At 33.4% G+C, this 12,914-nt stretch overlaps 4 protein-coding genes across 12 annotated transcripts in view; 1 reads left to right on the top strand and 3 right to left on the bottom strand.

Moving 5' to 3' along the window:
* LOC129790865 (UNC93-like protein) overlaps positions 1-12,914 on the bottom strand; it is a 1,060,245-nt gene that overhangs the window by 43,267 nt on the left and 1,004,064 nt on the right. The gene's annotated exons all lie outside the window — the stretch shown is intronic.
* LOC129790850 (cleavage and polyadenylation specificity factor 73) overlaps positions 1-12,914 on the bottom strand; it is a 566,536-nt gene that overhangs the window by 43,267 nt on the left and 510,355 nt on the right. The gene's annotated exons all lie outside the window — the stretch shown is intronic.
* On the top strand, positions 22-1,757 carry LOC129790933 (uncharacterized). 3 transcript variants are annotated; one of them, XM_055828782.1, is made up of 3 exons: positions 22-668; positions 822-1,224; positions 1,291-1,757. In XM_055828782.1, the coding sequence occupies exons 2-3, from the start codon at positions 880-882 to the stop codon at positions 1,627-1,629; spliced, it is 684 nt and encodes a 227-aa protein (XP_055684757.1). In that variant the 5' UTR covers positions 22-668; positions 822-879; the 3' UTR covers positions 1,630-1,757. The 3 variants fall into 3 exon arrangements, with proteins under 3 accessions (XP_055684757.1, XP_055684756.1, XP_055684755.1); XM_055828781.1 differs by having other exon boundaries at positions 22-1,224; positions 1,291-1,632; positions 1,663-1,757; XM_055828780.1 differs by having other exon boundaries at positions 22-1,224.
* Positions 1,744-11,928, bottom strand: LOC129790916 (tetraspanin-9). Of its 3 annotated transcripts, none has more exons than XM_055828756.1 (7): positions 9,587-11,928; positions 5,884-6,051; positions 5,607-5,798; positions 4,055-4,249; positions 3,806-3,963; positions 3,595-3,709; positions 1,744-3,517 (listed from the first exon to the last, which is right to left on the bottom strand). In XM_055828756.1, exons 2-7 carry the CDS (start codon positions 5,944-5,946, stop codon positions 3,362-3,364), a joined length of 879 nt encoding a protein of 292 aa, XP_055684731.1. In that variant the 5' UTR covers positions 5,947-6,051; positions 9,587-11,928; the 3' UTR covers positions 1,744-3,361. The 3 variants fall into 3 exon arrangements, with proteins under 3 accessions (XP_055684731.1, XP_055684732.1, XP_055684734.1); XM_055828757.1 differs by having other exon boundaries at positions 9,770-11,928; XM_055828759.1 differs by having other exon boundaries at positions 10,130-11,928.

Genomic DNA, 12,914 nt, shown 5'->3' with positions numbered 1-12,914 from the left:
AAATGTTCGAATAAAGCAATGTTCCTTTTTACCCCAAGGTTGGGGTCAAAAGGTACAAGGATTCTTCTTAAGATTTTGTTGATTTTCATGACTTAAATTTGAAATATTTCCATTAAAACACCTCGTTTTTAATTTATAGTTTATCTGGTTTTCAAGTTAAATCTTCAAAATCTTCTGTTTCTCTTCCTATTCACCCCATTTAACAGTATTAGATTTCATAACGACATTTTCAATTAAAATCTAAAATGTTTGAAACTGATTGAACCACAAAAAACTCATTGAGATCACAAGAAAGCTTGCATTATGCGATGTTATAGCACTATGGTAGCATCTATATCAGTGCTATAGTGTTGATAAAGAGACCACTCACATTGATAAAAAGAATTTCAACGTCACCAGTCATATCAATTGGTGCTTCTTATCTAATAAAACTCTGCAAAATAAGAGCGGTCTGAGCGGCAACTTTGGGATGAGCTTTCAGTGCGTGGATTTGGATAAAAAAATTTTGTATGTGAAATGCCATCTCTCGATGAGCTCAATGGTCTTTTACGCCAGGCCAGCGCACTTGAATGGGTGAATGTGAGTGAAAGTTCATGCAGAGAAGTCCAATGGCAAAGAAACCCCCTCCTTCCTTATGAAACTCACTCAACAGCAAAAATCATCCAAGAGTAGGTATCACATAGTTGAGCAATGAAAATTATGTGGTAGTCTCTTTGTGATGTTGTGCAATTAGTTGAGGCAGCACTCGCTGGGACTTGCAACATAAAAGTTCAAATAGATTTATTCTAATTCTCAATGACCTCTACCTTATTCCTGGTCAGTTTGCTGGACAAATATTAGCCACATAGTGCCAAACAAAGTGCTCATTCGCGCAGGTTGATGGTGTATTTGAGTGGGGAGGGTAGTGTTGATGTAATACCACACCTCACAGAGTCTCCAAAGATTTGCAACCATTGGAGTTTTCGGTGGTTTTTAGCTTCAAGACATTTCGTGAAGTGCAAGAAACCAGACAAGATGTATCTCGGTGTGGTGATCAGTGCAATTTTTGTGGCTACAAGAGGTGCTGTTGCTGCTCCATTTGGTGGAAAGGATTTTGGTGGTGGCAGTGGTGGTTTAGGTGGATCAGCAGATCTCACGGCTGGATTGCAAGCAAAAGTCGGACAATTAACCAGCGTGGCTCAGAATGCCGTTCAGACGAAAATTCAAACGATAGGAAATTTAAAGGTGAGTCAAAGGTGATGCAAATGTGGTGCAAAACGTGTCTAAAAATAATAAATTTTATTCTTTCAGGGTTCCTTCTCGAATCAAGAACACGTGCCTGACTACTCTCGTCAAGAATACGAAGGGATCCCCTCAAAGGGGCTCTCAATCTACGACAATCTTCACGCAAAATTCGGCTCACTGACCAATGCTCAGCCAATTGTAGACAATATCCGCGAAGAGGACAAATATGGGAATTCTGGGGATAAATTCTATCCCGTTGGCAGGAAGATTGTTGATGGCTTTGAAGGGTTCTCCAACATCATCAATAAATTCTTCGAAGTCCCACGGGAGATCACGAGACAAATATCTCGTGGTATTACCGATAAACTCAATTCAGTGGGATCCAAAATTGTTGGGCTAATGTAAGATGTTTTTTGGGTGTGAAAAAGTTATGCAGAGTGGAGAAAATTTTATGACCATGAAATGTTATTTTCTTCCTCAAAGAAAAAAAATCACCGAAATACAAAATAAAGTGCCTGATTATTTTAATCTCATTTCCAATTTTTATTTACTTATAATGATTTTAATTAAAATAATCGCTATCAAATCATGCTTAAACATTTGGTTGAGCTGAGAATTTGCATAATGTTTATTGGCATCAAAATGTTCAACATTTTCTTACACTAGATCTGCATTTATTTTGCTTTGTTGTAATAAAAAGTTAATTTTTTGGATCAATGAACAATTTGTTTTAAGCAGTAAAAAATTGTTTTTGAATTGTTAAAATTTTAGGGTTGAATTTTGACAGAGAAACTTTTAATTGATAAAGGTTTTTTTTTTAAAGATTTTTAAGAACTATTAATTCATGAAGAACTTAAATGATTTTTTTTGTTGAGAAATTAGGGTATTTAGGTATCTATTAAACAAACAAAAGTAACTAACAGTTCAGATTTTCTTTAGGATCGAAATTAAATATTTCTAGGCTATAAATAACCTGATAGACTTGACAAAATGTTTAAAAATATGCTTTTTGGCCTTGTGGCTTGAAAAGGCTGGGGCCGTAAAGCTTTAAAATAAAAAAAAAAAATATGCTTTAAGTCATAGAAAATGTCAAAAGTTAGAATAGACGTCAAATTGAAGTAGTTAGACATAGGAAAAGTAAAGTCAAATGTTAGGAAAAAATCGTAAAGCGTCAAAAAATGTCAAATGTTAGAAAAATCAAATTAATTTGAAAGTAAATGTCTAACGTAAGAAAAGAAATGTCAATATAATTTTATAGTTACGTCTTGGTTTTAAATTTTTTAAAGTTTAATCACTTCATGATTATGAATTAAAAGAATTTTAAAAATTTGAGTAAATTTTCAAGATTTTTAGATTTTATTTTATTTTTTTTTATAAACAAATAATCAATCTTTTCTATATATTTTTAAAGTGGATTTAGCAATAAATGCAGATCACTTCTCACTCGTTATTTTAAATAACTTTCGATGGCTCTATAATTTGGTTTCTACAAGGACTTTCAAATTAGCACTGCTTACAAAATTAATTTTGCTAATTTAGATCCATTTTGAAATCATTTTCTTTTGCTCATCGTAGCTAAACTCGAGAATTTATAATTAATCAGATTTTTATGCGTAAGCTAATGCTATGTTTTTTATGCATTTTATATAAAGCTAAAATGTAATAATTCTACGGTGTAGGTATGTAAGGTATATAGGTACTCATTTCTATTTTGATAATAATAATTCTCTATCAAATTTTTGATTTTTTTTGTGATAAAATATAAATCTTTTGGAATGTTTACGAAACATTGCAATTTTTGGCACTGATTTATCTCTAAAAACTAAAAAGAAAAAAAAGTCGCAAAATTTTTTATGATATTTTTGGCCATTTAAATTATATACTTACATAAAAATTAGATATTTTATCTTAATTGAGTCATCATACAAATGAAAGGGAAAAGAAACCTTTTCTTTTTGCATTTCAGTGACAAAGTCGTCAAAAAGGTGAATTATTATTTTTAGAAATGTCAGCAAAATGCTAAAGAAAGGGTTTTTCCTTTCGTACGATAGAGCCACAAGGCACAGATTTTCTTTTAAATTTATAAATAAATATCGCTCAATTGATTGTCTTTTTCGTCCAAAAAGATCATTTTGCCTCATTCATCTAGATAGGAATTTGATCGATGTCGCTGAATGTTATTCTGTTGTCCACTCTGGGGCTCAATTGTGGGTGAATAGGATTTGTAGGTTTGTGATGATTGTTTGTGTTTTACCGTACAGAAGAGCAGCATTGATGATATCAGTCCAAATAGCTAAAAATTAAAAAAAAGAAAAATCATTTTTTAGTGATTTCCTTTGTCGAAGAATTTTTTCTCTGAGAATAACCTACCTGTAGGAATGCTATGACTAGACCTACAGTGCCTACAACGTGTAACCGCTGAGTGAACCACATTTGGAGTGTTTGAGCACAACCTTTGTCCCACCACAGTGATGGATCTTTTGATCTGCAAAAAAAAAAAAAAAAACAAGAAGAAAGAATTTAATTTGAAACAAAAAATAAACTAAACTGACAGAGAGCTTTGAAGCTCATCTCAACATACCTGGCACAGTTTGTGTATCTATTGTCGACACCAGAACCCTCGTACCATTCAGTCTCGTTGTAGCGAGAGCGACAGCATGATTGCGGAACCCATCTTTCTTCCGGCCAGGAACTAATTGCATACCAATCCTCATATGATGTTACACCACAGCAGTGTAGCTGCCAATTGAGGGCAAATTGAATGTGATTGAGGTGATAACTTGGAGGGATATTTTTTGTTTGTTTTACACAGTCCATCACATAAACTTACATCTGACTGAAGATTATCCCAGATGGCAGCCACAGATGGTGCCGCGAATCCACCACGATCGGATGCATTGTAGTGCTTTTCAATGCCAGTCTTTAATTCATTCACAACTGTCTTCGTGAGTCCTCCGCGGAAGACGAACGCCAATGATCCCACCAGGAATTCGCTCAAGAAGAGAATTACCACCAGAGAAAAATACTAAAAGAAAATTTTTTTTTCAATAAAATATCAGTATCAGCATAAAAAGCGATATAACGCACAATAAAAAATAAAGTATTGTAGGTATAAATGCTTTTCATGAGCAATTAATCGTTGAATCTGTGTTCACTAGACGATGGCTGATGCTGTAAGAGCAATTAGAGGTCGTGTGTGATACGGAGAAAAGAGAAATTTCGAGGAAATTCTTCTCAAATGTGCTAAAAAATTGTTTTATTGAATGCAAGAGATTTTGCAGTATGTTTGTGTCGAAGTACATACTACGACACAATTAATTCTACTTAATGAGATATTTTCATGCCTGGGATGAAGTCCAAGCAAATGAGCCTTTTTAGAACGTAATTTAGAAATATATTTTGCATCTTCTTCAATTTATAAGATTAGAAAAAAACCATTTACAGATTCTTTTTGAATATTTGTGTAATACTACAGGAAGAGGAAGTTTTCTCAACTAAAAGGTGAAAAAGCAAAACGGGTCTTATATTGTTTTCGTCTCTTTCAATTATAAAATTTAATTAAATACAATAAATCTCCACATTAAATGAATGCCCATCGTGTTTGAGAATGCATAGGGGAGCTTGGGAAAATTTAAACAATATTTTTTTTGATTTCTTTCATACCTATCTGAAGATAAAAATATAATTAAAAGAAAATTCTAAGAAATAATCGGGCATTAATTTTTTTTTGAACTTTCTGAATAATATTAAACCTTTCACGTCCATAATAAAACGTTGATCTTTTCGTTGCCTTATTTATTTTTCATTCAATTAGGACTTTTCTGTTTAAAAATGTGTTATTTTGCCCAAAAATCAGTGCCATTTTAAAATTTACTAAATTTTTTGAAATCAAAGAAAATAGTGCGTTTCAATTTTGGATTTGACACAGTGATCCTAAAAGGATTAACTTTCTAAATCACGTTGATGCGTCCACTTTATTCTCAAAAAAGTATTTTTAAGCTAATCAACCTAAATATATGGGTTTAAAGGAATTTCGATCATTTTAAGGATGAATTCATTTCTTTCTCTTTTTCATTTTTTACTGCAAAAGTCCTTCATAACTCTAAGGAAGAATAAGCTGAATTAAGTCTCTCACTCTCATATGATAAATCAACTATACGTTCCAAAAAGAAAAATCAATTCTATTTTGATATTGCTTAACGCCGCCCAATTGATCAGCCTTTTAAATAAATTCTTAAATTTTCTTTTAGGAACAATTGGAACAATGTAAAGTCGAATACAAAAGATTCGTTTAGGCAATCTTTTCATAATTTTAAATGAAAAGATTATAATCGTGAGACGGGTGAGACATTTTAAAAGAAAAAAATAAATAAAAGAATTACCGAAATGAGGAGACATCGTGACTGGAACCATGCTCCGCAGCATCCAAAGAAGGATACAACAACACTGAGAACACCAACTGTGATAAAGAGGCAGTCAGCACTGAGAGCTGCATGTTCCGGTAGGAGTGTAGCATAGCCCTGGTAGCAGAGTTTGAGCCAAATTCCAGCCGCGAGGAAGACACTTCCGCACAACTGATGATGAGATTTTTTTTATTTGCAAGATGTGTGTGTAATTGAGGAAAAGATACTTTGCAAATTGAATGCGCAATTTTCTCACCCAAACAATTAGATTTAACCAACAGAAAGTCCGGCGAATACATGTGTAGCCAGTTCTTCCCATTTCGAGCTTCCTCGATGTCTTGGAGATGCGATGCGATGAGAAGAGTTGGTTTGCTTGTGAGAAATCCTTATTTTCCTATTGAGGTGCTGCGAGTGTGAACATGAGCTGTTTGTGGAGAATAATTGTCATTGTTATCAGATTTATTGCATACGTTGCTGCTGCTGTTGCTTTTTTAATGCCTCTATATGTACATAGCATTTAATTCCACTGACACACAGCGATACTCCTCCGCGTTACATATCATTTTAAATAGCATTGGAACATCCGCGTGAGTCTGCTGCTGGGCTTTTTTTTCACTTTGGGATTCAGATTGAATGGGCAAATGTGTGGCACAAAAGAGCGCGGGTGAATTGAAATTTATTATATTCAAACTATTCATTCAGAAATGACGGTCAAATGTGTCGTTCGGGAGATGTGTGTATAGTCCAATCTTCTCCCTTTTGCATATATATATTCAAATGTTCTATTTTTCACGAATACCGTGGGTGGGAGGGGGGCGAGCAGGGGGATGCTGGGGGAGTGGAGCAAATTGGTCATAGAGAGAGGAATCCACTGTGAGCAAATAATGCGGCTCCACTCACTGAAACAATTGGTCACAATTGAGGCAGGATGTTTTATTGTGCATCACAGAAATCACTCAATGTATGGTGTTCTGTCTATATATAAAATATGCATTATATATGTGAATGTATGCTGTCTGAAATCCAAGCAAAATTCTCCAAGATCATCAAATAGATATTTTTTTCTACAGAGAAAAAAAAAGATGTTTGATAAATCTCACATATTGGGAACTTTCCAGGAAATTCCATCATATACTAATTTTCCGAACACATGGTGATGATGTGAGAGAGCATGATGGTATACAAAAGAAATTGGGATAAACACAATCAATCGCTCATGAATGTGAAGCTCTTGGGAGAATGATGAAGAAAAATTTAGAGCAAGAGATTTATTCATACAAAACTTTTTTTTAAAAAGAAAACCATGAAAAAGACGTTATATATTTCAGTGCCCATTGATGAAAAAAAAACAACCAAAGATTCCACAAGAATATTATGTAAATTTCCGTGAGAAAGATTCCTAAAACTGAGAAAGAAAAACTCGCCACAAAATCTCTCCAACTGTTTCTTATATGGTGCGAAATTATGTAAGGTAGAAGTGAGATGATCTCGTCACGTTTCTTTTTTTTTTTTCCAACAATCACTGTACATTCTCAATCTCCCTCATCCCGCATGTCATTAAATGTCTCATTGAATGTGAGTAATTAGTTGGGGAAGATTGCGAGAATTAACATGGAGAAAAATCAACGATGATTGAATGTTTGCAATTAATAATTTTCCACATGATGTTTTTTGCTTATATTTAACCCAAATCCATCTATTTTCATTTGTAAATTGCTATGCTCTCGATTGAGCATATTTTATGTGGCATTAAATGCCTCTCCAATCGGGGAGATCCTATGCTAAAACTTCTACATTTCATAGAGTGACGATTAAAGCAAAAAAGAAGAATTTTGTCCACTTCAAGGGGTGCTCAAATTTAATTTTATTTGTACCTTTATTATTCTTAAAGAATCATGAGGAACGAAATGAACCATATCAGCAAATTAATTTATTCTTTGTTTTTTTTAAGAATGAATTACTATTATTTCTTGGAGCTACAACTATATAATCTCTATTTACATTACTGACTTTACTGCCAATAAAACATTTAAAGGTCACTAAAACTTTTTATTTAAGCTGTAGCAGTTTATTTCTCTGATAATTGTTTTGTCTAGGCAATGTAATTAGTTAGTAAAAACACTTTCTATTGTACAACAGAACGGCGGGGGAGCTTCAGAGAAATATGAATGTTTGCATGTCATATATTAAAAGTTAAAATTAAGAATAACATTGATCAAAATTCTTTTTTCCTGTTTTTCAAATCTAATTTCTTAATTAAAATTATGGTTGTTAACTCTTTGATATCAACGTGAAACAAAGATACACTGAAACATTTGATCTTTGTATTACGATAATTATTCTAATAATGCTCTCAGGAGACATTTTTCAGTCAGAACGTCTTCTTTTGTATAATTTACGAAAATTAAACATATTTCTAAATTGAATAAACTATTAAATACATAAAAATTCTGGATAATATTATGTTTCATGTTTCAGTTAACGTGTGTCCCAAAGAACGTTAAAGGGTTTTTGAAATGTATTAGAAATCAAAATCTATATCAATGAAGATTAAAAAAAAAGTTAATTGAATATTTTTTAAAAGACTTCAGAAATTGGAATAGAATCAGCAAAAAATATCCATTCGTGCCATTCTAAGAAACGTATGTTTCAGAATTTTTCAACTGATTTTTGTTTCAGAAACAATTGTTTCTTAATTAAATGACCATAATTTTGAACTAAAAAAAGTATAAAAAGCCATTGATCAATCTTCTTAAATTATTTAAGAAATATTTGTGAAAATTTTCATGGTTCTACCTTAAAAAAATTTATTCTCTCAAGCTCGTAAGCTCAAGGACGTAATGAAATTTTTCAAAAAGCTTGCGAAACCTTCAGAGCTAAAAAAAACCTCAGAACATGTAAGTAAATCTTTGGAATGATTTAAAAATGATTTTAAAAAATTCGATAAAATAAATTATTTATACGAATTATCTTCGTTTTTCAGCTTTAAAAAGAATTTTCAAAATAACAAAAAAATAATAAATTGACGAGCCCTTTATGAAGAAATCTCGTTCAGTTGCATTTGCGACACTGTCCCCAGTTTAGAGATTCCATTGAATCAATTCTAAAGCGAAAGAGATAGTTTGTTAAATACTTCCCCAGCATTTCATGGTACAGAGATTGATTTTGATACACTTGCTCTAATGCAACTATATATTAAATTTATTATGGCTATTAATATGATAATATTCACCTCGTCAATCTAAATACGCTACTTCACTGCAATTATTGCCATGAATTGCAAATTTCTTTGCCCTGCAGTTAATTTCTTCTTCGCGGTGCTAACATGTGGTGCTAAATCGATAGTCGCGATGTCGCTTTGGGTGAAAAGAGGTGAAAATGTGGGTAATAGGAGATTATTCTAAATATCTTTTTTTTATTTCAGAGTCACAACATAGGAAGAAAATTGCTTGGCTTCAGGTGGATGTGTGAAGAACGGAAGAGAGAGGGGGAGAAAAAGGGCAAAATAAGAGAATGTTGTGGAACGTACGGAGATTAAATATGAAAATTAAATGAGTTTGCATATAAGATGAACCTTTCTCAAGTGTAACGAAGGGATTCTCCAAGGTAAATTCATTTTGTGTTCCTTTTATAAACGAGAGGAAGTTGAGAGACAATTAATTTGGAGCACTTGAAGTGTAGTAGATGGTTTTAGGAGGAAATAATTAATTAGAGAAAACTTTTTGGGCTCCAACTGGTTGGTGTGTGTGTGTGGCTTTACAAATTGACCATGCGGAGAGAATTTTCAGACCACAAGTCTGGGCTATTTTTTTGAGATTAAGATTCTTAGTGAAAAATTGTGGATGATTGGAGATTTGACTGTGCCCATTAAGGCTTCATTGAGGAGGGTACTTTAGAAAAATTAGTAATTATACAATTTATTTCATGTCTTAGTCTTTGTCTTGGGCCCAGTATCTTACCCGTAATTTTTTTCTCACACAGAAGGGGTCTCTGTTTGAAAAAGAATTGTGTTCTGTGAGAGACGTTCAGCCAGGTATACAAAGTATATAGCGATGTGGTGTAATTATGTAGCAGCGATGTGCGCGAGATGATAAGTCTGGAGTTTTAGATGTTCGTCTTCTCTATATTATTTTCCTCCTCACCTCGCTATTATTCTCTGTTGACACACTCTTCTACCTTGTCTCTATATATTCAGCTATATTTGCACAAAATAATGCATAATAAAAAGTATGACACATCACAGTATTCCCATACACTTGCTCTGAAGATTGTATTGAACTCCTATAAATGAGGGGATGTTATCGCACTTTTTCACACCAAAAACCACTGATCTGGCCTTTTTTCTGTTACTCTGTTGCAGAGATTCAATTAATAATTTTTTCCTTTGCCTATCTCATTTATTCACACACAGGGTCTGCGCATATGGATTAAGAGTGATTCTCTCCAAAGGAAAGGCAACACACTGTGCTGGCATGAATCTTATTTACTCGTTAAGTATTCACCAGAATTTTCCGCTCTCTCTTCACCCTCGGAAGTATCTTATTTCTCACACAAAAAAAAACACTCAACTATATGGCATGAATGACCCAACTCTCGAGCACTATGCTCAACTCGTTCACTTCAAAGGCAGGAGAAAAATGCTCAAGAGACGTTTTCTCGCTGACGCATGAAAGTGGACTGAATAATCTGAGATTCACTGAGACTCACCAACTCCACACCAAGCACCAGCAGCAATCTCGCAAACCGACACCACTCTATGCGATGTTTGTGAGCAATTGGGCAGAAGCATAGAATGTATGTGAATATTTTATTAAGCACTAAAATGAGAAGAGAGCGAGAGAGAGAGGGTACATTATAGAACAGCAGTATTGTTGGTGTTCTATATTTGAGAACATTTAAGAGAAGGACGTGAGCGATGAGCTGCGATCTCGTCACTTTACCATGTGATCGACAAGATCACCTAAATTCAAAGTATATTTATTTTGAAGTGTGACTGCGTTCTCATTGCGAGAATCTCATCCCAACAATGCCATTGAGAGGTTCTTGGATGGATTAATGTGGGTGAGTTGTGAATGATTGTGTTGAAGAGTTCCATTTATCCACTTTTCATCATCAGTTTGGCATGGAGGGTTAAATCACAAACTCCAATTGTATTTACCCTCCCAATATTCGAAAATTTTGGAATCATACATCTCATCTAGATACTTCAGAATCAGACAAGAAGATGCGTACTCTGACCTGAGAAATATACAAGCAGGTGTGCCACAAGGAAGTGTATTAGGACCAATCCTATATCTCCTTTACACTAGTGACTTACCTACTCCCAATGAAAGTACTGTGGCCACATTTGCGGATGACACTGCAATTATGGCCATTGGAGAAAACACCACAGAATCAACAGAGAAGCTACAATCTGCCATTACTGAAATACATCGCTGGACAGTTAAATGGCGCATCAAGTTAAACGAATCTAAATCATTGCATATCGATTTCACCAACAAACGAATCGATCACAAACCAGTCTACATCAATGAGCAAAGAGTCCCGTATGTGGATACAGCGAAATATCTTGGCATGACTCTCGATGCTAAACTCAGGTGGAAGGCACATGTCAAGAAAAAACAAGAAGAACTTCAGCTGAAGTATAGAAAGCTATACTGGCTCCTGGGCAGACGTTCTGCCTTATCAGTGTACAACAAGCTACTGCTCTATCAACAAGTCCTGAAACCAGTGTGGACTTATGGAATTCAACTATGGGGTTGTGCCAGTCAGAGTAATCGAGACATCATACAGAGATTCCAGAACAAAGTACTTCGGAGCATTGTTGATGCTCCGTGGTACATTCGCAATGACGACCTGCATAGGGATTTGGATGTGGAAACCGTCGACAGCGCCATCAAGCGGTATGCGAAGAGTCACCAAGAACGACTTCAGAAGCACATCAACGTTGAGGCCCTCCAGCTCCTAGACAATAGTGACTTAGTTAGAAGATTAAAAAGAGTAAAACCATTTGAGTTAATGTAAACAGCTGGGAAAAAAGCTATTTTTTTTTTTATTTAAAAAAAAAAAAAAAATTAAAAAAGAAAACCTTAATAACCAATATCTCAACAAAAAGAGATTAGTTTAAAACATTAGTTTTAACACACAAAATCAAAGGGACTATCGCTGGATATTGTACTTTGGAATATTAAACAAAAAATCATCTGTCAGAATAGAATAGCTCATTAGTGTACAACTAGATTGCTATACATCATACATGTAAAATCATAGATTGTACGTGTAAATTAAAAAAAAAAAAAAAAAAAAACTTTTCATCATCTTGTATCACATTGTTTACAATCTTTCTCTCTTTCTTCGGGATCTTACTGTTAGTATAACCCGGAAGAAGATATTTGTGTAGAAAATACATATTTTTTAATTATTTTTTAACATTACGTAATGTGACACAATTTTCAAACGAAAAGGATGATTTTTAATAAGTAATAGTTTTTCTTTAAAAAATGGTGTCGTTTGGTAATTCCACGATGGAGACGCCTGGTATTTATTATTTTTCTTCAACTTTTGCTCTTAAATTATTAAAATTGATGATTTGATTAATTGTTTTAGATATCTTTCAATTAATTAAACCATTTACAATAAAACTAGGAGCAAAATTCGAAGAAAATAAATGAATACCAGGCGTCTCCATCGTGGCACAAAAGAAAAAACTAACTCTGGTTAAAGTTTCATTCACTTGACCACTATTTATTTGTATAAATTAATATGATTTTGATAAAAAAAAATCAATTTATTCAGTCAAAAATTTCTTTTCTTTTCTCTGTACTTTTTCCACTTTCAGCTACACAAGTAAAAACTAAAGACACCTGGGTTAATCAAACATCTTTTCTTTAAAAATCATGTTAATCTTCAATTTAAATAATTTTTTTAGAGCTGCGACCTATTTAGCGCAGTAGGTTTGTGAAAATATTTTTTTGAGTAATTTTTAACTCAATAATTTTTTTTGGGAAAGAAATAACCAATTGATCGCGAAGAAAAATAAATTTAAAATGAGACATTTATATTTCTCTAAAAAGAAGACGAATCATCTTGTAAAGTCGTCCCAAGAATCCGTAAAGAGTTAAAGGCTCTCTGGTATGATTGTCTTTTTATAATTTCTAAATATCTAAATGAAGAAAAATATTTAATTTAATACTTAAATTAAAATTAAGAAAGGTCAGAAATTGTATGATCATGCGATCTTATGCAATCTCTGTATGTGAGTCAGACCGCTGTGATCATAGCACAAAG

The sequence above is a fragment of the Lutzomyia longipalpis genome, chromosome 2, assembly GCF_024334085.1.
Source record: "Lutzomyia longipalpis isolate SR_M1_2022 chromosome 2, ASM2433408v1".
In the NCBI taxonomy this organism is placed as follows: domain Eukaryota; kingdom Metazoa; phylum Arthropoda; class Insecta; order Diptera; family Psychodidae; genus Lutzomyia; species Lutzomyia longipalpis.
The sequence above is the reverse complement of the archived record's forward strand: the minus strand, read 5'-3'. Positions and strand labels throughout refer to the sequence as shown.

Bases quoted from the DNA above. Each gene is read 5' to 3' on its own strand.
- LOC129790933 (XM_055828782.1), top strand. From the start codon at position 880: ATGGTGTATTTGAGTGGGGAGGGTAGTGTTGATGTAATACCACACCTC. The intron at 1,225-1,290 runs GTGAGTCAAAGG...TTATTCTTTCAG, and splicing joins AAACGATAGGAAATTTAAAG to GGTTCCTTCTCGAATCAAGA.
- LOC129790916 (XM_055828756.1), bottom strand. From the start codon at position 5,946: ATGGGAAGAACTGGCTACACATGTATTCGCCGGACTTTCTGTTGGTTA. The intron at 4,250-5,606 runs GTAATTCTTTTA...ATTTTCTTTTAG, and splicing joins CACGATGTCTCCTCATTTCG to TATTTTTCTCTGGTGGTAAT. The intron at 3,518-3,594 runs GTAGGTTATTCT...TTTAATTTTTAG, and splicing joins TAGTCATAGCATTCCTACAG to CTATTTGGACTGATATCATC.